Genomic DNA, 24,471 nt, shown 5'->3' with positions numbered 1-24,471 from the left:
ATGGGGGACAATATTACATCCCCTGGGTGGTCCCTCCCCTGGGAATCTTGTGCCGAGGCCCGTCGGGACCACTCTGCTAGGTCATGACTGATGACATCATGGAGATTGAGCCTGTTATATGGGGGACAATATTACATCCCCTGGGTGGTCCCTCCCCTGGGAATCTTGTGCCGAGGCCCGCCGGGACCACTCTGCTAGGTCATGGCTGATGACATCATGAAGATTGAGCCTGTTATATGGGGGACAATATTACATCCCCTGGGTGGTCCCTCCCCTGGGAATCTTGTGCCGAGGCCCGCCGGGACCACTCTGCTAGGTCATGGCTGATACGTAGAGAGCACTAGGGGGGGGGGGGTCTAATGTCGGGGTCCGTTACCTGGGGATTTCTATCCACCGAGGCCTCAGCCCCTCTGCTGCATTAACCCTATATAATCCGCAGACCAGGGGAGACGTTCTGATAAAGCATCTTTATTCCACAGGTTAATGTACACAGTCCACCACAGACACCTGGAAGACGTCCTATAGCCTGATGAGAGTAGTAGTACACGTGACCGGGGGCAGTGTAATCGCAGACTAGACTATGAATACACTGACTGGGGAGGGGGTCACTTACTTTCTGCCGCTATAAGGTTGTGTACAGGGTAGCGCAGGTCTGGCCATACATCCTGTGAGCTGGAGCAGCAGGTTTTAGTGTTTACGGACTGCGCTCACGCCGATGGCGGCTGCGCAGATTGGTTTTAACCCTTTGCAGTTTCTCGGAGGAAATAAAAATCTGATTTAACATTAAAATAACCGGAATCTTCTACAAATAAGGTTCTTATGGCACATTACAGCATCCGCCAGTCCTGGAGCAGTCCCCGCTGCCGCGTCTCTGCCGCCGTCCGACCGTTAACAATTACTGCTGTTTCGGAACTCGCCGTTCTCTGTGATCTGTAACTTAGTCGGGTTTGTGGGCGAGATCCCGTTACGTGTTTGCATGCTGTACCTCTCTTTCAGCTGGGTTAAGGCGCTCATGAGCCGGGCGTTGGCCGCGTCCAGCGAGGCGATGCGCTTCTCCTGTAACAAGAGAAGGCTCCTTTAAATTACCTTCTCGCACTCCAAACTGTCTTACAATGCTTTTCCTCTGCTTGCTGTCAGTGAATGAGAACACGGCTTAGATTCAGAGACATAAAAGCTGCCCTACGCACACAGCTGAGGGTTTGTAACAAAGTGTCAGTGCAGGGGGAGCTCCAGCACTGGAGAGATTTGTACACTGATGCACTGTAACAAACCCTCAGCTACGCGAGCTGTAAATAAGGATTCAAAGACAGTAAGCAGAGATCCTGAATATGGTGCGCTGAGTACAGGGGGCAGTAGATAATAGTCACCCCGGTGAGATCCACTTACTAATCCGTACACGAAGCGCGGCAGCTCATCCAATGGGATGCGCTCCTCACCTGGGCGTCGATGATCTTCTGCTTGGAGTCGACCGCCGCTTGCATCTCGGCGTGATCCTTCTTCAGCTCCTCCTCCACGGACATCAGCCTGCAGCAGACACAACCCCATTAAATACCTGACATGAAGGTGACTGATACCGCCTTGATGTCCCCCGGCTGTGTGCTCATCTGGCACCGCATACCTCGGCCTGACTCCACGTCCACGCCGCTGAGGGCTGGCACAGTGGCCCCGCCCCCTGGTCACGTATTATGGCAACAATAAAGCCTTTAATAAATTCCCCCTTTGTGCTTCACTCATTTCCAAGATCTCCTCTTACAGCTGAGGGGTTGTTACTCTGGGCGTCAGTGCTCATTCACTGCAGGCAAGCAGAGATCTTGGAAATGGTGAGGAGGTCTACGACAATGGTGCAGACTACATCCCCCATCATCCATGCTCTTCAGAAGCGGCGTACCTGCTTATGATCCCCTTCATCTGCATCTCCTTGTCCTCCTGCTGCCTGCGCAGCCGCTCCTCGCTCTCCTCCAGCCGCGCCTGGTACTCCAGCAGGATCTTCTGCGTCTGCTCGTCCTGGCTCTTGCAGCGGCTCTCGTACTCCTCCAGCTTCTTGTTGGAGAGTCGCAGCTTGTCCTGCAGCACCAGGATCTCCTGCTGATACTGCAGGCGACAAACCAGTGTTAGGAAGCGGGCGGCTAAACACACAATGGGGGAGCAGTCCTATAATGTGACGTGAACTGTACAATGACCCCCTAGAATCCTCTCCTTAGTGGCTCACTGCACAGCTGGCCAATCAGATTGCTGCGCACAGTTCAACCTGCAGGTGGAGCAACAATGCTGCTCTCTGATTGGCTGTCATCCTTCGTCTAAAAGCTCCATCCTGTCCAAGTCCAGCGGAAAGGTGACGGCCTGGAAAGAAACTGCTGCTGACAGATCTTATCAGACTGGGAGCCAATGGGATCCGCAGGCTGCTCAGCTCGCCCACAACTGACGGATCTTATCAGACTGGGAGCCAATCAGATCCCCAGGCTGCTCAGCTCGCCCACAACTGACGGATCTTATCAGACTGGGAGCCAATGGGATCCGCAGGCTGCTCAGCTCGCCCACAACTGACGGATCTTATCAGACTGGGAGCCAATGGGATCCGCAGGCTGCTCAGCTCTCCCACAACTGACGGATCTTATCAGACTGGGAGCCAATGGGATCCACAGGCTGCTCAGCTTGCCCACAACTGACGGATCTCATCAGACTGGGAGCCAATGGGATCCGCAGGCTGCTCAGCTCGCCCACAACTGACGGATCTCATCAGACTGGGAGCCAATGGGATCCCCAGGCTGCTCAGCTCTCCCACAACTGACGGATCTCATCAGACTGGGAGCCAATGGGATCCCCAGGCTGCTCAGCTCTCCCACAACTGACGGATCTCAACAGACTGGGAGCCAATTGGATCCCCAGGCTGCTCAGCTCTCCCACAACTGATGGATCTTATCAGACTGGGAGCCAATAGGGTCCGCAGGCTACTCAGCTCGCCCACAACTGACGGATCTCATCAGACTGGGAGCCAATGGGATCCCCAGGCTGCTCAGCTCGCCCACAACTGACGGATCTCAACAGACTGGGAGCCAATGGGATCCCCAGGCTGCTCAGCTCGCCCACAACTGACGGATCTCAACAGACTGGGAGCCAATGGGATCCCCAAGCTGCTCAGCTCTCCCACAACTGACGGATCTTATCAGACTGGGAGCCAATGGGATCCGCAGGCTGCTCAGCTCTCCCACAACTGACGGATCTCATCAGACTGGGAGCCAATGGGATCCCCAGGCTGCTCAGCTCGCCCACAACTGACGGATCTTATCAGACTGGGAGCCAATGGGATCCGCAGGCTGCTCAGCTCACCCACAACTGACGGATCTCATCAGACTGGGAGCCAATCAGATCCCCAGGCTGCTCAGCTCGCCCATAACTGACGGATCTCATCAGACTGGGAGCCAATCAGATCCCCAGGCTGCTCAGCTCGCCCACAACTGACGGATCTTATCAGACTGAGAGCTAATGGGATCCCCAGCTCTCCCACAAGTGACGGATCTTATCAGACTGGGAGCCAATTGGATCCCCAGGCTGCTCAGCTCTCCCACAACTGATGGATCTTATCAGACTGGGAGCCAATCAGATCCCCAGGCTGCTCAGCTCGCCCACAACTGATGGATCTTATCAGACTGGGAGCCAATGGGATCCCCAGGCAGCTCAGCTCGCCCACAACTGACGGATCTTATCAGACTGGGAGCCAATCAGATCCCCAGGCTGCTCACCTCGCCCACAACTGATGGATCTTATCAGACTGAGAGCCAATGGGATCCCCAGGCTGCTCAGCTCGCCCACAACTGACGGATCCCAGTGTCCGTGTAGTGGTTTTCTGTAAACGACGCTCCACAGCCTTGAGGCTTTCAATGGCGGTGAATGACCAAACCCAGTCCTGCTCTCAGCTGCAGGTTTGTTACAGTTGCATCCAGTCTGGAGTCCAGGGTGTTCACTGGATACAGCTGTCACAAACCCTCAGCTGTGTACAGGGCACAGCCCTGAGTATAAAGCAGTGTTGTCATTCACTGACATTCTGCAGGTATAGTAATCAGCCGTCACGCTGCACTCAGTACTATTCCCCCCCCTCACTCTCTTCTGGACAGACTATAACCCTCATGAGCTGCTAGAGCATTGGCAAACCCAGCTACAAGCCGAAGTAGAAGAGAACTCCCTGCTTAAACCCTCTGTGCTGCAGTAATCTCCAGCTTAAGATCCCATTGACAGCATGAAATGCAGACAAGAAGTGATGAAGATGGCGGCACATGCAGTCCCCTGCGCTGCGGTAGGTGTGAGCCTGGCTAACCTGGGGCGACATTTTACCTTTTCTGCTTGGCTCATGTCTTCCTTACTCCTGCTCCTATCCCTGAGCTCGGGGCCTTCATCTTCTAAAAGCTGCATATTCATAGTCAGCAGCCAAGCAGCTGTGCGGTCCAGGGCATTGGGGTTCACGGGCGAGGGGGCCTAAAACAGAACATACAGCCGTAACCAAAAGCATGACACTGGCAGCAAAGGAAGAATGGGCCCCGATGACATCAGCTAACCGGCCCCCAGTGCCACCGCCTTCACAGACCTGCTGCCCCCGCTCTTCTAGGGTAAGTGACACTGTGAAGGTGAGAAGCAAGCAGGTAATGGACATGGTCTGAAGACAATGGCGCCCCTCCTGCCCAGAGCCTGAACTGCACCTGAGTGACCCACACACCTAGTGCTGCTTCTCACCTAGGCATTGCTCATCAGCAGCTGGTTTGCTACAGTGTATCAGTCTGGAGCCCTGCACCAAGCTCGACATCTGCACCCAAGACGAGCGGAACCGATCACATCTAACATACTATCTGCAGCCCCATGTAACACCACAGGTGTTACATGGGGTGTGCGTCCGATGTCAGCTGTGGTGTTACTCAGGACTGTAAGCTCAGTAATGCAGCCCCATGTAACACCACAGGTACAGACACAATCTGGGCTACTGTGCATCAGGTGTGAGCTGTGCTGTTACACAGGACTGCTAGCTCAGTGATGCAGTCCCATGTAACACCACAGGTACGGACACAATCTGGGCTACTGTGCATCAGGTGTGAACTGTGCTGTTACACAGGACTGCTAGCTCAGTGATGCAGTCCCATGTAACACCACAGGTACGGACACAATCTGGGCTACTGTGCGTCAGGTGTGAGCTGTGCTGTTACACAGGACTGCTAGCTCAGTGATGCAGTCCCATGTAACACCACAGGTACGGACACAATCTGGGCTACTGTGCGTCAGGTGTGAGCTGTGCTGTTACACAGGACTGCTAGCTCAGTGATGCAGTCCCATGTAACACCACAGGTACGGACACAATCTGGGCTACTGTGCGTCAGGTGTGAGCTGTGCTGTTACACAGGACTGCTAGCTCAGTGATGCAGTCCCATGTAATGCAGGTGCAAAATGTCATTAGGCTCCTTTCCTGATTCTTTCCCTTCTCATTTCAGGTTCCAATTTAGGAAGAGAGAAGACGAGATGGTGCGGGGTGTCCACAGGGCACTACAACACCCAACATCACTCTGGACCTGATCTATTTTCTGGATGGTGAGGGTTGTGTGACTGTGGTGTACACGAATGCTCTTATATCCCCCCCCGAACCCCTAGTTTAGTTCCTCTCATTAGCCTTACCAGGGTCGAATCGTCACTGATTACTATCTACTCAACACAGACCCGGGAGGCCGGCACCCCCGCCTTCTGTGGGCCCCGGGAGGCCGGCAACCACGCCTTCTGTGGGCCCCGGGAGGCCGGCAACCCCGCCTTCTGTGGGCCCCGGGAGGCCGGCACCAACGCCTTCTGTGGGCCCCGGGAGGCCGGCACCAACGCCTTCTGTGGGCCCCGGGAGGCCGGCACCAACGCCTTCTGTGGGCCCCGGGAGGCCGGCACCAACGCCTTCTGTGGGCCCCGGGAGGCCGGCACCAACGCCTTCTGTGGGCCCCGGGAGGCCGGCACCAACGCCTTCTGTGGGCCCCGGGAGGCCGGCACCAACGCCTTCTGTGGGCCCCGGGAGGCCGGCACCAACGCCTTCTGTGGGCCCCGGGAGGCCGGCACCAACGCCTTCTGTGGGCCCCGGGAGGCCGGCACCAACGCCTTCTGTGGGCCCACATGCTCAGCCCCTCTCCATAGCACAGGTCACCTGCTCAGCCCCCCTCCATAGCACAGGTCACATGCTCAGTCCCTCTCCATAGCACAGGTCACATGCTCAGTCCCTCTCCATAGCACAGGTCACATGCTCAGCCCCCCCCTCCATAGCACAGGTCACATGCTCAGCCCCTCTCCATAGCACAGGTCACATGCTCAGTCCCCCCCTCCATAGCACAGGTCACATGCTCAGCCCCCCCCCTCCATAGCACAGGTCACATGCTCAGCCCCCCCCTCCATAGCACAGGTCACATGCTCAGCCCCCCCCCTCCATAGCACAGGTCACATGCTCAGCCCCTCTCCATAGCACAGGTCACATGCTCAGCCCCCCTCCTCCATAGCACAGGTCACATGCTCAGTCCCTCTCCATAGCACAGGTCACACATGCTCAGTCCCTCTCCATAGCACAGGTCACACATGCTCAGTCCCTCTCCATAGCACAGGTCACACATGCTCAGTCCCTCTCCATAGCACAGGTCACACATGCTCAGTCCCTCTCCATAGCACAGGTCACATGCTCAGTCCCTCTCCATAGCACAGGTCACACATGCTCAGTCCCTCTCCATAGCACAGGTCACACATGCTCAGTCCCTCTCCATAGCACAGGTCACACATGCTCAGTCCCTCTCCATAGCACAGGTCACACATGCTCAGTCCCTCTCCATAGCACAGGTCACACATGCTCAGTCCCTCTCCATAGCACAGGTCACACATGCTCAGTCCCTCTCCATAGCACAGGTCACACATGCTCAGTCCCTCTCCATAGCACAGGTCACACATGCTCAGTCCCTCTCCATAGCACAGGTCACACATGCTCAGCCCCCCTCCATAGCACAGGTCACACATGCTCAGCCCCCCTCCATAGAACAGGTCACATGCTCAGCCCCTCTCCATAGCACAGGTCACACATGCTCAGTCCCTCTCCATAGCACAGGTCACACATGCTCAGTCCCTCTCCATAGCACAGGTCACACATGCTCAGTCCCTCTCCATAGCACAGGTCACACATGCTCAGTCCCTCTCCATAGCACAGGTCACACATGCTCAGTCCCTCTCCATAGCACAGGTCACACATGCTCAGTCCCTCTCCATAGCACAGGTCACACATGCTCAGTCCCTCTCCATAGCACAGGTCACACATGCTCAGTCCCTCTCCATAGCACAGGTCACACATGCTCAGCCCCTCTCCATAGCACAGGTCACATGCTCAGTCCCTCTCCATAGCACAGGTCACATGCTCAGCCCCCCTCCATAGCACAGGTCACATGCTCAGCCCCCCCCTCCATAGCACAGGTCACATGCTCAGCCCCTCTCCATAGCACAGGTCACACATGCTCAGCCCCCCTCCATAGCACAGGTCACATGCTCAGTCCCTCTCCATAGCACAGGTCACACATGCTCAGTCCCTCTCCATAGCACAGGTCACACATGCTCAGTCCCTCTCCATAGCACAGGTCACACATGCTCAGTCCCTCTCCATAGCACAGGTCACACATGCTCAGTCCCTCTCCATAGCACAGGTCACACATGCTCAGCCCCTCTCCATAGCACAGGTCACACATGCTCAGCCCCTCTCCATAGCACAGGTCACATGCTCAGTCCCTCTCCATAGCACAGGTCACATGCTCAGCCCCCCTCCATAGCACAGGTCACACATGCTCAGCCCCTCTCCATAGCACAGGTCACACATGCTCAGCCCCTCTCCATAGCACAGGTCACACATGCTCAGTCCCTCTCCATAGCACAGGTCACATGCTCAGCCCCCCTCCATAGCACAGGTCACATGCTCAGCCCCCCCCTCCATAGCACAGGTCACATGCTCAGCCCTTCCTCCATAGCACAGGTCACATGCTCAGCCCTTCCTCCATAGCACAGGTCACACATGCTCAGTCCCTCTCCATAGCACAGGTCACATGCTCAGCCCCCCCCCTCCATAGCACAGGTCACATGCTCAGTCCCTCTCCATAGCACAGGTCACACATGCTCAGCCCCCCCCCTCCATAGCACAGGTCACATGCTCAGCCCCTCTCCATAGCACAGGTCACACATGCTCAGCCCCCCTCCATAGCACAGGTCACATGCTCAGTCCCTCTCCATAGCACAGGTCACACATGCTCAGTCCCTCTCCATAGCACAGGTCACACATGCTCAGTCCCTCTCCATAGCACAGGTCACACATGCTCAGTCCCTCTCCATAGCACAGGTCACACATGCTCAGCCCCTCTCCATAGCACAGGTCACACATGCTCAGCCCCTCTCCATAGCACAGGTCACATGCTCAGTCCCTCTCCATAGCACAGGTCACACATGCTCAGCCCCCCTCCATAGCACAGGTCACATGCTCCGTCCCTCTCCATAGCACAGGTCACATGCTCAGCCCCCCCCCTCCATAGCACAGGTCACATGCTCAGTCCCTCTCCATAGCACAGGTCACATGCTCAGCCCCCCCTCCATAGCACAGGTCACACATGCTCAGTCCCTCTCCATAGCACAGGTCACACATGCTCAGCCCCTCTCCATAGCACAGGTCACACATGCTCAGTCCCTCTCCATAGCACAGGTCACACATGCTCAGCCCCTCTCCATAGCACAGGTCACACATGCTCAGTCCCTCTCCATAGCACAGGTCACACATGCTCAGTCCCTCTCCATAGCACAGGTCACATGCTCAGTCCCTCTCCATAGCACAGGTCACATGCTCAGCCCCCCCTCCATAGCACAGGTAACATGCTCAGCCCCTATCCATAGCACAGGTCACACATGCTCAGCCCCTCTCCATAGCACAGGTCACACATGCTCAGTCCCTCTCCATAGCACAGGTCACACATGCTCAGTCCCTCTCCATAGCACAGGTCACACATGCTCAGCCCCTCTCCATAGCACAGGTCACACATGCTCAGCCCCTCTCCATAGCACAGGTCACATGCTCAGTCCCTCTCCATAGCACAGGTCACACATGCTCAGCCCCCCTCCATAGCACAGGTCACATGCTCCGTCCCTCTCCATAGCACAGGTCACATGCTCAGCCCCCCTCCATAGCACAGGTCACATGCTCCGTCCCTCTCCATAGCACAGGTCACATGCTCAGCCCCCCCCTCCATAGCACAGGTCACATGCTCAGTCCCTCTCCATAGCACAGGTCACATGCTCAGCCCCCCCTCCATAGCACAGGTAACATGCTCAGCCCCTATCCATAGCACAGGTCACACATGCTCAGCCCCTCTCCATAGCACAGGTCACACATGCTCAGTCCCTCTCCATAGCACAGGTCACACATGCTCAGCCCCCCTCCATAGCACAGGTCACACATGCTCAGTCCCTCTCCATAGCACAGGTCACATGCTCAGCCCTTCCTCCATAGCACAGGTCACATGCTCAGCCCCCCTCCTTCCATAGCACAGGTCACATGCTCAGCCCCCCCTCCATAGCACGGGTCCATGTTAGCGACCCCCTCACCCCTAAATAGCACAGGTCACATGTTGCCTCCCCCCCAACAGCACAGGTGAAATGTTTGGCCCCCCATTCCTGATGGAGACAACCCACCTGTTTGTGCACCGTCCTGTGCTTCATCTCGGGGCTGTCTCCTTTGGAGGACGATGACTGCTGCCTCATGCGGGCTCCACTGCCAGGCCAGTCCGGGGAGGAGGACATCATGCTGCCGCTGGACGGTCTTGGGTAGGGTGCTGTGTTGAGTAACGTTGGGGGCGTCCTGCCCCTCATCATTGGTGGTGGGGGAGGAGGTGGGGGTTGGTCTATCCTCCTCTGGGGACCAGAGCTGTTTTGCCGCGGCATGGTGGGCTGGCCAGTCTTTTCTGTCATGGAGAGCTGCCGCCTGGAGCCGTCCCCTGAGCGACGGCTAAAGTCCTCACTGGCGCCCATGTTCATGAAGCCGTGTTTAGTGGCGGCTAAGTCCTCGCTGTTACTGTGAGAGCTCAGCGAGCTGTGACATTCTGACCCAGAGTCTGCCAACCCCCTCGGTGACACCGGCAAACCTGCTGCCATCTGGTACACAGGGTTCTGGAATGACAAAGGCGCCAGGAGCTGGGGTCTCCCCAATGTGGCGTCTGCATTGGGAGTGGTCGGCGTCTGCCCCGTTCTCCTGGCCGTGGTCATGGTCATCATGTTACCCTGCGGCGTCCGGGCTGTCCATATTGCCTGGAGCTGGCTGAACGATGTCTGGCTGTCATTTAAAGAGTCCCCAATGGTGGGGGGACTAGTGCCAATATCCAAAACCCGATTGTCCTGCAGGTCAACCATGGACAAACTCTTGCTGCCATTAGTTATCTGCACGTCCGGCTCGTTGGCCTCCGAGTAACTGGAGCTTCGTGCCGGCGAAGGCTGAACCCCAGCAGACCTTGTGACAAAAAATAAGTCCTTGTTTTCAGGAGTTGGAGATGGTAACCTGGTGAAATCTATCAGACTAGAGGGAAATAAAGAGGAGCTGTAAATGGCGCCCCACACAGGTCAGTCATCACATTACACCCCATCCCCCACCATACGGAGATGGGACCTGGTGAAATCTATCAGACTAGGGGGAAATAGATAAAGAGGAGCTGTAAATGGCGCCCAGCACTGGCCAGTCATCACATTACACCCCATCCCCCACCATACGGAGATGGTAACCTGGTAAAATCTATCAGACTAGGGGGAAATAGATAGATAAAGAGGAGCTGTAAGTGGCGCCCAGCACTGGCCAGTCATCACATTACACCCCATCCCCCACCATACGGAGATGGTAACCTGGTAAAATCTATCAGACTAGAGGGAAATAAAGAGGAGCTGTAAATGGCGCCCAGCACTGGCCAGTCATCACATTACACCCCATCCCCCACCATACGGAGATGGGACCTGGTGAAATCTATCAGACTAGGGGGAAATAGATAGATAAAGAGGAGCTGTAAGTGGCGCCCAGCACTGGCCAGTCATCACATTACACCCCATCCCCCACCATACGGAGATGGTAACCTGGTAAAATCTATCAGACTAGGGGGAAATAGATAGATAAAGAGGAGCTGTAAATGGCGCCCAGCACTGGCCAGTCATCACATTACACCCCATCCCCCACCATACGGAGATGGTAACCTGGTAAAATCTATCAGACTAGAGGGAAATAAAGAGGAGCTGTAAATGGCGCCCAGCACTGGCCAGTCATCACATTACACCCCATCCCCCACCATACGGAGATGGGACCTGGTGAAATCTATCAGACTAGGGGGAAATAGATAGATAAAGAGGAGCTGTAAGTGGCGCCCAGCACTGGTCAGTCATCACATTACACCCCATCCCCCACCATACGGAGATGGTAACCTGGTAAAATCTATCAGACTAGAGGGAAATAAAGAGGAGCTGTAAATGGCGCCCCGCACTGGCCAGTCATCACATTACACCCCATCCCCCACCATACGGAGATGGGACCTGGAGAAATCTATCAGACTAGAGGGAAATAAAGAGGAGCTGTAAATGGCGCCCCGCACAGGTCAGTCATCACATTACACCCCATCCCCCACCATACGGAGATGGGACCTGGTGAAATCTATCAGACTAGGGGGAAATAGATAAAGAGGAGCTGTAAATGGCGCCCAGCACTGGCCAGTCATCACATTACACCCCATCCCCCACCATACGGAGATGGTAACCTGGTAAAATCTATCAGACTAGGGGGAAATAGATAGATAAAGAGGAGCTGTAAATGGCGCCCCGCACTGGCCAGTCATCACATTACACCCCATCCCCCACCATACGGAGATGGGACCTGGAGAAATCTATCAGACTAGGGGGAAATAGATAAAGAGGAGCTGTAAATCGCGCCCCGCACAGGTCAGTCATCACATTACACCCGATCTCCCACCATACGGAGATGGGACCTGGTGAAATCTATCAGACTAGGGGGAAATAAAGAGGAGCTGTAAATGGCGCCCCACACAGGTCAGTCATCACATTACACCCCATCCCCCACCATACGGAGATGGGACCTGGAGAAATCTATCAGACTAGAGGGAAATAGATAAAGAGGAGCTGTAAATGGCGCCCAGCACTGGTCAGTCATCACATTACACCTCCTCCCGCCATCTCTCTAGACCTCTGCATTAGCACAGCTCACCATCAGAGGGCACCCCTGTGTTCTAGCTTTTGGTTATTACAGATAATTGGGGTTGTAGTTCACAGTTATGGCAGCAGAGAATCTCCTCCTGGGACATATAATCTGACCCGCCATGTCTGCTCACCATGCTGTGCCATCCATGGGCTCATCTGGTGCCTTCCAGATTCATTACTGCCGCCATCGGGGAGTCTGAATGTCTTTGGGAATCGGCTACAGTGTGGTCCCGATGCATCCTTACATGTGGATGCTCCATGACCTCCCTGCAGAACGCTCTACTGATGGGACACCCCTGACGATGCAGCAGAGGCAGGCAGCCGCCACACTCCTGCTCTGCTGCTCTAGTAGACCACATGCTGAGCAGAATTAGGGACAGAAGTGGTAATTAGCAAGACATCCCGCCCGCCTCCCCTTCTACTAATTAAATTGTTAAATACAGTCCTACTTCAGATCAGTATAATTACACGGTATTAGGGAAAAGGAGGGGTTTCCCGGCGGAGGTGGCTCTGCACAGCTGCGGGTTATTGGGGGTCCGCACACAGGCCTCAGCGGCTCTTACCCAGATAAGTCATTGTCGATTACCATCTTTTGGAGGCCGATGGAGACGTTGTTGCTTGTGTTCGGCGAGGTGGCGGAGTGATCGCTGGTGACAGATCCCTGTGCGCTGGACGGATTGTTGAGTGCGGCATTCACATCCCGCAGGATACGAGGCAGGGGTCCCAGCTTAGCGACTGTGGCCTGTAGGGACAGAATAGAGAGGAGGTGGAGTGGGTTAATAAATCCATATATCGCCATGTTCATCCGGGAAGCCTTCACACCCTCTCACCTGGACATAAGTCCTTACACCATCTCACATTTTGTTCTTTTGTTCCTTGTACTATCAGTTCACCCCTAATAAGAAAGTGAGGACAGAAGGTGAGAAATCTGAGAGGGGAAACTAACATCTTACATTGACATAAGTCTTCGGCCCCTTCACTCGGGACATAAGTCTTCGGCCCCTTCACTCGGGACATAAGTCTTCGGCCCCTTCACTCGGGACATAAGTCTTCGGCCCCTTCACTCGGGACATAAGTCTTCGGCCCCTTCACTCGGGACATAAGTCTTCGGCCCCTTCACTCGGGACATAAGTCTTCGGCCCCTTCACTCGGGACATAAGTCTTCGGCCCCTTCACTCGGGACATAAGTCTTCGGCCCCTTCACTCGGGACATAAGTCTTCGGCCCCTTCACTCGGGACATAAGTCTTCGGCCCCTTCACTCGGGACATAAGTCTTCGGCCCCTTCACTCGGGACATAAGTCTTCGGCCCCTTCACTCGGGACATAAGTCTTCGGCCCCTTCACTCGGGACATAAGTCTTCGGCCCCTTCACTCGGGACATAAGTCTTCGGCCCCTTCACTCGGGACATAAGTCTTCGGCCCCTTCACTCGGGACATAAGTCTTCGGCCCCTTCACTCGGGACATAAGTCTTCGGCCCTTCACTCGGGACATAAGTCTTCGGCCCCTTCACTCGGGACATAAGTCTTCGGCCCCTTCACTCGGGACATAAGTCTTCGGCCCCTTCACTCGGGAGTTACCCCCACCAGTCCATATACTGGGGACCACAGTAATGTAAGTCTATGACAGACAAGAAGTGTTACAATGTATCTGTCTGTGCCGAGTTTCTCCACTCCACCCACTAGAGAGTTCCCCTCTCAGATTTCTCACATTCTGTCCTCACTTTCTTATTATGGGGGGAACTGATAATGAGAGGGTGTGAGGACTTTCCTAATGCAATATATAATGCGCCCTCCCCCAGTCATGAGGCACAGAACAGTGGCTGCAGCTCTCATCTCCATCCACTAGAGGGGGCTCCTGCAGAGCTTAGTACGTGGCTCCTGGAGATCACAGCAAACACACGGTGCAGGACACACACACCGCTGTGCACACCATGTTCTCATCAGCGGCCGCATGTCTGAGGCAAAGGAGTCGGGGTAAAGCACAGCAACTGGGAAGCCTGGGGGAGGGGGGGATGGAGCTGTCACATCTGACACATCTCTACGACTCCCATACAACCAATGGAAGGAGCGACAAAAGCTAGAAGGGCGAGCATGCAGTGATTGGCTTGGCCAGTTCCTCCTAAAATGCAAATACAAAAGTACTGATCCCCTAGGGGACAAAGGGGGTAAAACTTCACATTTATTAATAATCATTGTAAAATATCCGTGCTGAAACACGGGTGGAACCTTCAAAATCAATAAAACAGCCCGGGGTGGGCCTATACAAACATACCCTGAATGGTGCCAGTACGTAATAAATGAGGAACGCTCTCACCCATCAATGGCTGTGCAGGTTGGTGGTCAGATCTCCTCCAGTGGGATGGGCTTCAAAGCCATGGATTTCCCAATTTGATGGAGATGAAAAATCCCATAGGCTGCAGTACCATTCAGGAAAAAATGCCAATAGTGAATATCAGCGTAGATGGGAAACGGAAGAATAAGTCCCTAATACGCCCTATCCAGGGGGAAGGGACTAATATCACCCTTCCCTAGCTATACGAAGTACTTGCCCCGCAAGGAGCGACCCCGTCCGGATACCTTTCCCCAATTCCGGGCAGTATCCCTAGTACACCCTACTGAAGGTAAACTCGCGACGTGTCACGTTTCGTTCCACATTAACTCATCAGGGGAGATGTACAACAATGAAAGTTGGGCCGATTTAGACTCCAGCGCTCACTTGTTTTGAAGTGTCAAATTCTCCGTCTTTATTTAACAAGTATTTGACAGACGGTACAGGACTGCTCTCCGATGCAGGCTGCTGACGCGCTTCGGAAGGCTCTTATCCGTAACAGTGGTGTGCGCCTGGTGTTCTCAGGTACATATAGGAGTATAGGTGGATGCAACTAGCTCTAAACTCACTCCCACCTCCGACATGTAAGTAACCCATCTCTAATAATTGTCTCCTGGAACATCAGACGCGTTCCCACTGGAATATCGGACATACAGAGATTCGTACAGAAGGACAATAGCCATGCTTGGTGAATCCACACTCGTGGTCTCTTCTGACGCGGTAACACTATATAGACTACAGATACAGGGCGGGGAAGGGAAACCTCTGCCGATGGGTTTCTGCATTCTGTAGGTACCTATTCACATTGGAGTTGCGTTACTTCTACATTTTCCTTTTAGAATATAACGTTAGTGTTTTTATATAAGACATCCAACGTTTGCCCTGTTTTTAGATTGGTGGGTGTACATTCGAGCTTGGGGTAGGAAAAGCAGGGCCTCATTTCCCTCCTCGTGTTCAGTCCTTCTGGATACCCGGTCTCTAATGTAAGTCTCCAGAAAGCCTCAGAAAGGCGCTTCCATATAATATAACATTCCTTTAAAAATAAAAGCAAAAAATAAAACTAGGGAAATGTTGTTGTTTAAAAATAAAAATAATAAAAATAACCCTAAAAATACAATTACAAACAAATACCCAATGTATAATACCCAAAAAATATTAATGGACAAAATAATAATTACAAATACAGAGGTACAAAGGGTCAGACAACAGAAGATAATAAGAATAAAACAACACAACCTACCCTGGTACTAACATATAGCCGCCAATACAACACAACCTACCCTGGTACTAACATATAGCCGCCAATACAACACAACCTACCCTGGTACTAACCTATAGCCGCCAATACAACACAACCTACCCTGGTACTAACATATAGCCGCCAATACAACACAACCTACCCTGGTACTAACATATAGCCGCCAATACAACACAACCTACCCTGGTACTAACCTATAGCCGCCAATACAACACAACCTACCCTGGTACTAACATATAGCCGCCAATACAACACAACCTACCCTGGTACTAACCTATAGCCGCCAATACAACACAACCTACCCTGGTACTAACATATAGCCGCCAATACAACACAACCTACCCTGGTACTAACCTATAGCCGCCAATACAACACAACCTACCCTGGTACTAACCTATAGCCGCCAATACAACACAACCTACCCTGGTACTAACATATAGCCGCCAATACAACACAACCTACGCTGGTACTAACATATAGCCGCCTATACAACACAACCTACCCTGGTACTAACATATAGCCGCCAATACAACACAACCTACCCTGGTACTAACATATAGCCGCCAATACAACACAACCTACCCTGGTACTAACATAAAGCCGCCAATACAACACAATTCAAAATATAATAAGAAAATCCCTTCCAGTATTATATGAAGACAATATATTGAATACTGTATTGAAAAAGGGCTGCAGAATAGTATCAAAAAGACCTCCAACAATAGGGGATTCCTTGTCCCCAGACGCATGGTTGGTATATAAGGGGTTCGCACGCTGCGGTAGTCAACGATGCCGCACATGCAATTATGTGCAACACACAAAACCGTTCCCCAACACAGATGACACACAGACATACAATATCACGTCCTCCATCAACTGCAGCACAAAAGCAGTCGTTTATGTGATCTGTGTGAACAATGTGACAAAATGTATATAGGACGCACCATAAGAAAATAATCTTAGAGCATCTAAACTATATAGAAAATCCCTCATATACCAACACGTCTAATGCGGCAAGACATTTTATCGAGAAGCCTAACCGCAGCCCGAAGTATTCCAAAACATATGCTATAGAACACGTCAAACCTCTATCAGACACCAAGTGAATCCGAGATCTGAGGCTTTCTGGAGACTTACATTAGAGACCGGGTATCCAGAAGGATTGAACACGAGGAGGGAAATGAGGCCCTGCTTTTCCTACCCCAAGCTCGAATGTACACCCACCAATCTAAAAACAGGGCAAACGTTGGATGTCTTATAAATGCATCACTCTTCTATAAAAACACTAACGTTATATTCTAAAAGGAAAATGTAGAAGTAACGCAACTCCAATGTGAATAGGTACCTACAGAATGCAGAAACCCATCGGCAGAGGTTTCCCTTCCCCGCCCTGTATCTGTAGTCTATATAGTGTTACCGCGTCAGAAGAGACCAGGAGTGTGGATTCACCAAGCATGGCTATTGTCCTTCTGTACGAATCTCTGTATGTCCGATATTCCAGTGGGAACGCGTCTGATGTTCCAGGAGACAATTATTAGAGATGGGTTACTTACATGTCGGAGGTGGGAGTGAGTTTAGAGCTAGTTGCATCCACCTATACTCCTATATGTACCTGAGAACACCAGACGCACACCACTGTTACGGATAAGAGCCTTCCGAAGCGCGTCAGCAGCCTGCATCGGAGAGCATTCCAGTCCTGTACCGTCTGTCAAATACTTGTTAAATAAAGACGGAGAATTTGACACTTCAAAACAAGTGAGCGCCGGAGTCTAAATCGGCCGAACTTTCGCTGTACCTGTATAAGGAGGTTGGAAAACCAAGGCACCGAGCACGCGGATACATTCGGATTGCAGAAACAGTGAGCTGGTATCCCGGGGGGCGGCAAACAAATGACGAATTGGCAGTGGTTGGAGCTTTCACCTAAAAAACAGGGAACTAAAAAACTCCTAGGGAAAGGCCAGGCCAGTGGGACCCAGGCCACCCAAACACCACTAATCGGGAGGGTGTCAGTGAGTCAGAGTAGTCAGGCGGTCAGCTGCCATTGTTGTACATCTCCCCTGATGACACGGCGGGAGTTTACCTCCAGTAGGGTGTACTAGGGATACTGCCTAAGCCCATCCCACTGGAGGAGATCTGACCACCAACCTGCACAGCCATTGATGGGTGAGAGCGTTCCTTATTCACTACATACTGGCACCATTCAGTGTATGTTTGTATAGGCCCCCCGTGTTTCAGCACGGTTATTTTATAATGATTATTAATAAATGTTAAGTTTTACCCCCTTTGTTCCCTAGAGCAGTGTTCCCCAACCAGTGTGCCTCCAGCTGTTGCAAAACTACAACTCCCAGCATGCCCGGGCAGCCTTTGGCTGTGCGGGCATGCTGGGAGTTGTCGTTTTGCAACAGCTGGAAGCACACTGGTTGGGAAACACTGCCCTAGGGGATCAATGGAAGGAGCCCCATGCAACCACCTGGAATGCGGGACAGGGAGCGGCAAATGCCTCAGGTGTTTAATGGGGACAGGAGGAGAGTACAAGCAGAATGGCCACAAGTCCCTGCAGTGAGTGCACAGAGCCCCAGGATGGAGGCTGTAGTGCCCAACCTCCATGCCCCTGTCTAGAGCTGTGGAAGCAGAGCTCCAGGAGACTCCACCAGACGTGTTCCCGTCTTGGCAATGGTGATCAATGGTCCTCAGCACACAGCCAGATTCTATCAGCTCTGTCTAAGAAGGTGCCATTTCTGACCTGTTAAATCATTGTATGCATGGACTTGCAAGGGGTACCCCACCCATTGCAAGAATATATGCCTGACCGCTAGGACCCCCTCCAGTCCATATACTGGGGAACACAGTAATGTAAGTCTATTACAGACGAGAAGTGTTACAATGTATCTATCTGTGCTGAGTTTCTCCACTCCACCCACCAGAAGGTTCTAGCCTAGCAAAAAGGAGAGCAGTCAGAGCCCCTAGTGTGCTGCAGTTAGGGACCAGTGCTTGGAGGGGAGACTCTGCCAAACTACTGAGTGACCAGAAGAAGACGCTGAGACGGAGATACTCTGCCACAGACCCTGGATCACCAGCCTTGGACCAGCGTACCAGCCTTCTGAAGAGAAAGAGGGACAGCTAGCTCAGGCCTTTCCTCAGCATCAAACCCTTCTTCTGCCAGGGAAGAGACTGGAGAAGCCAGCCCTATGCCTGGTCCTAGGGAGGAGACTGGAGGAGCCAGCCCTATGCCTGGTCCTAGGGAGGAGACTGGAGGAGCCAGCCCTATGCCTGGTCCTAGGGAGGAGACTGGAGGAGCCAGCCCTATGCCTGGTCCTAGGGAGGAGACTGGAGGAGCCAGCCCTATGCCTGGTCCTAGGGAGGAGACTGGAGGAGCCAGCCCTATGCCTGGTCCTAGGGAGGAGACTGGAGGAGCCAGCCCTATGCCTGGTCCTAGGGAGGAGACTGGAGAAGCCAGCCCTATGCCTGGTCCTAGGGAGGAGACTGGAGAAGCCAGCCCTATGCCTGGTCCTAGGGAGGAGACTGGAGAAGCCAGCCCTATGCCTGGTCCTAGGGAGGAGACTGGAGAAGCCAGCCCTATGCCTGGTCCTAGGGAGGAGACTGGAGAAGCCAGCCCTATGCCTGGTCCTAGGGAGGAGACTGGAGAAGCCAGCCCTATGCCTGGTCCTAGGGAGGAGACTGGAGAAGCCAGCCCTGTGCCTGGTCCTAGAGAGGAGAGTGGAGAAGCCAGCCCTATGCCTGGTCCTAGGGAGGAGACTGGAGAAGCCAGCCCTATGCCTGGTCCTAGGGAGGAGACTGGAGAAGCCAGCCCTATGCCTGGTCCTAGGGAGGAGACTGGAGACGCCAGCCCTATGCCTGGTCCTAGGGAGGAGACTGGAGAAGCCAGCCCTATGCCTGGTCCTAGGGAGGAGACTGGAGAAGCCAGCCCTATGCCTGGTCCTAGGGAGGAGACTGGAGAAGCCAGCCCTATGCCTGGTCCTAGGGAGGAGACTGGAGAAGCCAGCCCTATGCCTGGTCCTTGGGAGGAGACTGGAGAAGCCAGCCCTATGCCTGGTCCTAGGGAGGAGACTGGAGAAGCCAGCCCTATGCCTGGTCCTAGGGAGGAGACTGGAGGAGCCAGCCCTATGCCTGGTCCTAGGGAGGAGACTGGAGAAGCCAGCCCTATGCCTGGTCCTAGGGAGGAGACTGGAGAAGCCAGCCCTATGCCTGGTCCTAGGGAGGAGACTGGAGAAGCCAGCCCTATGCCTGGTCCTAGGGAGGAGACTGGAGAAGCCAGCCCTATGCCTGGTCCTAGGGAGGAGACTGGAGAAGCCAGCCCTATGCCTGGTCCTAGGGAGGAGACTGGAGAAGCCAGCCCTATGCCTGGTCCTAGGGAGGAGACTGGAGAAGCCAGCCCTATGCCTGGTCCTAGGGAGGAGACTGGAGAAGCCAGCCCTATGCCTGGTCCTAGGGAGGAGACTGGAGAAGCCAGCCCTATGCCTGGTCCTAGGGAGGAGACTGGAGAAGCCAGCCCTATGCCTGGTCCTAGGGAGGAGACTGGAGAAGCCAGCCCTATGCCTGGTCCTAGGGAGGAGACTGGAGAAGCCAGCCCTATGCCTGGTCCTAGGGAGGAGACTGGAGAAGCCAGCCCTATGCCTGGTCCTAGGGAGGAGACTGGAGAAGCCAGCCCTATGCCTGGTCCTAGGGAGGAGACTGGAGAAGCCAGCCCTATGCCTGGTCCTAGGGAGGAGACTGGAGAAGCCAGCCCTATGCCTGGTCCTAGGGAGGAGACTGGAGAAGCCAGCCCTATGCCTGGTCCTAGGGAGGAGACTGGAGAAGCCAGCCCTATGCCTGGTCCTAGGGAGGAGACTGGAGAAGCCAGCCCTATGCCTCGTCCTTGGGAGGAGACTGGAGAAGACAGCCCTATGCCTCGCCTGTAATGTGCACCACACCTTACCATCCCTTCCGGAGAGCAGCAACACGTAGTGACACCTCAAAGGTGTCCGGGGGACCCTGCGTAGCATTTGGGCCACCATAAAACCGGCCACTGCAATGGTACTTACATGGGACTGTACATCACAGAAGACTGGGGGATAAGAGCGATGGTACTTACATGTGACTGTACTTCACAGAAGACTGGGGGAGGGGAGCGATGGTCTTTACATGGGACTGTACATCATAGAAGACTGGGTAGGAAAGCAATGGAACTTACTGTTGATGTGAGGGTTCACTCAATAACCATTTTACGTTTGGACGGACTGTATGTTTTCGCGTTTGTGGCACCGAGTGGCGCGATATTTGACTTGGTATTGAAGTTGAAATACTGAATCGTGGGTTGCAGGGATAGTCCCAATTGTCCGAAATGTGGTAGCGCTGAAGCTGATCTCCTACATATGTTGTGGTCATGCCCTTCATTGACCTCTTACTGGAGAGCAATATTACATCTTGTTAATAAGGTGCATAGTACTAAATTTAAGATGGATCCGAAAATTTGTATTCTGGGACTGCTGTCAGAGGAAAATTTGCAGTCTACAGTAGCTATGGGAATAGAAAGGATGCTGTATCAGGCGAGGAAGACTATCGCAGCAAAATGGATACAGGGGATACCCCCAGAGGTATCGGAATATGTTGCTAGAATGAATATGGTAGTGCGCCTTGAGAGGGGTGTGTACCAGAAAAGAAAATGCTTGACTAAATTTGAGGCTATTTGGGGTAGCTGGATAGATAGGTCGGGATGCTGTAGTCCTTGGCTAGCATTAACGTGGAGTGTTCTGGGTGCCCGGTAAGGCTGATCTGGGGAAGTAACTGTGTATAATCTGGCGATGTGTGGAATGTGTGGTGTACGTTTGTTGGTGTCTGCTGTGTGATATGTGACCGTGGACTGAGTGCCATAATTGTATGGGAGTATAGTTACTTGGGGCTCACTGCCTGTAATGTGTATTAAAATCAATGGAACGGTGCCGATACGAAGAGGAGAAAAAGAATTAGGAGGTAGTTATGCTCCTATTGCAATGATGTCCTGCTCTTGGAAGGTTTGGGAGGGGAGGGGGGGGTGTTTACAGGGATGTTTGTTGAGGGAGAAAATGTAGACAAATAAAGGTCTAGATCTATTGTGTAAATTCTTACGATGTCTTACGGTCATAGGATGATTATTTTGTACATTTATCCTTTGTACCTGATGTCTTTTTGATGTTTTGGATATTTGATTTGACTGTCATTTGATGATGAAAAAGAAAAAATGATAATAAAAAGATTATCTGATTCAAAAAAAGAAATACTGAATCGTGACCAACCTAATGGGAAGTGTGCACAGGTCACTGCCCTCACCTCCAGAGGGCATCCCTTAGAGAAGGTCGTTGTACCTGATCCATGGAGATCACTTCCCACAACAGGGAATGCAGCATGGACAACTCCCGACCCAAGTCGATGTAGCCCTCAAATCCTGCCGTGTTGGAGATGGTTTCTGGATTTGAGATCTCCAGGAGGAAACGCTGCATGTTGGTCCATTCGTGCTCCAAGAACTGATTCATGAAGGACATATACTCCTCCTTACTGCCGAACCTGCGGATACACAGGACACGGCCAGTCAACCATGTGGCCACAGGACATCTTTCCTGGTGGGGCCACATCTTGCTGGGTGACAGCGAGATGTGGACCCCACTAACAAGAACCTAATGACTGGTAAACATGGATGGCTTACCATCAGCCCGGTGGTCATGGCACACCACATTTACCTCAGGGGTTGCTTTCCACTACACTTCAAATGAGAAGGGACATGCAAATCAAGACTAGACCTTGTGTGATCTGTCCACCCCCTCATCACCATAGCTTCTATTAGTGTGATACAAGAGCGCCCACAAGTGGTCACCTCCACAGACTGCCCCTCCTCCCTCCTCCACAGACTGCACCTCCTCCCTCCTCCGCCACAGACCCCCTCAGCCCTCCTCCAGACCCATCCTCCCTTCTCCACAGACCCCCTCAACCCTCCTCCACACACTGCCCCTCCTCCCTCCTCCACACACTGCCCCTCCTCCCTCCTCCACAGACTGCCCCTCCTCCCTCCTCCACAGACTGCCCCTCCTCCCTCCTCCACAGACTGCCCCTCCTCCCTCCTCCACAGACCCCCTCAGCCATCCTCCAGACCCCTCCTCCCTCCTCTACAGACCCCCTCAACCCTCCTCCACACACTGCCCCTCCTCCCTCCTCCACACACTGCCCCTCCTCCCTCCTCCACACACTGCCCCTCCTCCCTCCTCCACACACTGCCCCTCCTCCCTCCTCCACACACTGCCCCTCCTCCCTCCTCCACACACTGCCCCTCCTCCCTCCTCCACACACTGCCCCTCCTCCCTCCTCCACACACTGCCCCTCCTCTCTCCTCCACACACTGCCCCTCCTCCCTCCTCCACACACTGCCCCTCCTCCCTCCTCCACACACTGCCCCTCCTCCACACACTGCCCCTCCTCCCTCCTCCACACACTGCCCCTCCTCCCTCCTCCACACACTGCCCCTCCTCTCTCCTCCACAGACTGCCCCTCCTCTCTCCTCCACAGACTGCCCCTCCTCTCTCCTCCACAGACTGCCCCTCCTCTCTCCTCCACAGACTGCCCCTCCTCCACAGACCGCCCCTCCTCCCTCCTCCACAGACCGCCCCTCCACAGACCGCCCCTCCTCCCTCCTCCACAGACCGCCCCTCCTCCACAGACCGCCCCTCCTCCACAGACTGCCCCTCCTCCCTCCTCCACAGACTGCCCCTCCTCCCTCCTCCACAGACTGCCCCTCCTCCACAGACCGCTCCTCCTCCCTCCTCCACAGACCGCCCCGCCCTCTGTCGCAAACTTACTTTGCAAAGTTGGCGAGGTTCTGCGTGACTTTGGCAATCAGGGTTAAAGTGCGAGCTGTGCGGTCATCAGGATATTCCTGGAGAAGGTTGAATAAGGAGGGAGACATGATGGCGGGACAGAGGAAGCGTAGGAAGAGAGACGCACTGATGAGCCGCTCGCTGATGTCCGGCCGCCCCCGGCTGTTACACTCCTGCCTCCAGGACGCAAACACCTCCTTGAGCTCTCGGGGGAAAACACTGCAAATACAAGAAGTAAAATGAGAATTATCACCAGACCCCGCCCACAGCGCAATAAGCCCCCCCACCCAGTCACACCCTATACTCCAGTCACATCCAGTCCTATACTCGTCACATCCAGAACTGCAGTCACATCTTGTCATATACTCCAGTCACATCCAGAGCTGCAGTCACATCCTCTCCTATACCCCGGCCCCCCACTGACCAGTAGGAGTTGATGATCTTGCAGAAGGCCAGCTCGCAGCACATTTTGAGGTTCCCCTGGTGCTCGGGGAGGTCGGAGGCTGAACACTTGTTGGGGTCGACCTCACAGTTCTCGTCTGACTCGTACAGGGCCTTGATGAACTCTCCTGTGGAGGACACAAGACTGATCAGAGGGCGATCCCTGTGTGATGCACCTAAACCAGTAATGCCCAACCTGCGGCCCTCCAGCTGTTGCAAAACTACAACTCCCAGCATGCATCGACAGCCTACAGCTACTAGGGCATGCTGGGAGTTGTAGTCTTGCAACAGCTGGAGGGCCGCAGGTTGGGTATCCCTGCCCTAAACAATTCCACTGCATGAGGCAC

General features: G+C 53.8%; 1 protein-coding gene across 3 annotated transcripts in view; it reads right to left on the bottom strand.

The window, feature by feature from the left end:
- Nucleotides 1–448: 448 nt before the first annotated feature.
- LOC122923900 (DAB2 interacting protein) overlaps nt 449–24,471 on the bottom strand; it is a 55,838-nt gene continuing 31,815 nt past the window's right edge. The window contains exons 5-13 of one of the 3 annotated variants that reach the window (XM_044274759.1): nt 24,108–24,252; nt 23,666–23,902; nt 22,184–22,382; nt 12,819–12,997; nt 9,706–10,582; nt 4,330–4,470; nt 1,889–2,091; nt 1,437–1,524; nt 449–1,056 (exon numbers count right to left, since the gene is read on the bottom strand). In XM_044274759.1, the coding sequence (XP_044130694.1) occupies nt 889–1,056; nt 1,437–1,524; nt 1,889–2,091; nt 4,330–4,470; nt 9,706–10,582; nt 12,819–12,997; nt 22,184–22,382; nt 23,666–23,902; nt 24,108–24,252 (2,237 nt within the window). In that variant the 3' untranslated portion in view covers nt 449–888. The remainder of the gene's footprint in view (nt 1,057–1,436; nt 1,525–1,888; nt 2,092–4,329; nt 4,471–9,705; nt 10,583–12,818; nt 12,998–22,183; nt 22,383–23,665; nt 23,903–24,107; nt 24,253–24,471) is intronic. The other 2 variants (XM_044274757.1, XM_044274758.1) reach the window with 2 other exon arrangements.

Source organism: Bufo gargarizans, unplaced genomic scaffold, assembly GCF_014858855.1.
Source record: "Bufo gargarizans isolate SCDJY-AF-19 unplaced genomic scaffold, ASM1485885v1 original_scaffold_2044_pilon, whole genome shotgun sequence".
Classification (NCBI taxonomy): Eukaryota; Metazoa; Chordata; class Amphibia; order Anura; family Bufonidae; genus Bufo; species Bufo gargarizans.
The sequence above is the reverse complement of the archived record's forward strand: the minus strand, read 5'-3'. Positions and strand labels throughout refer to the sequence as shown.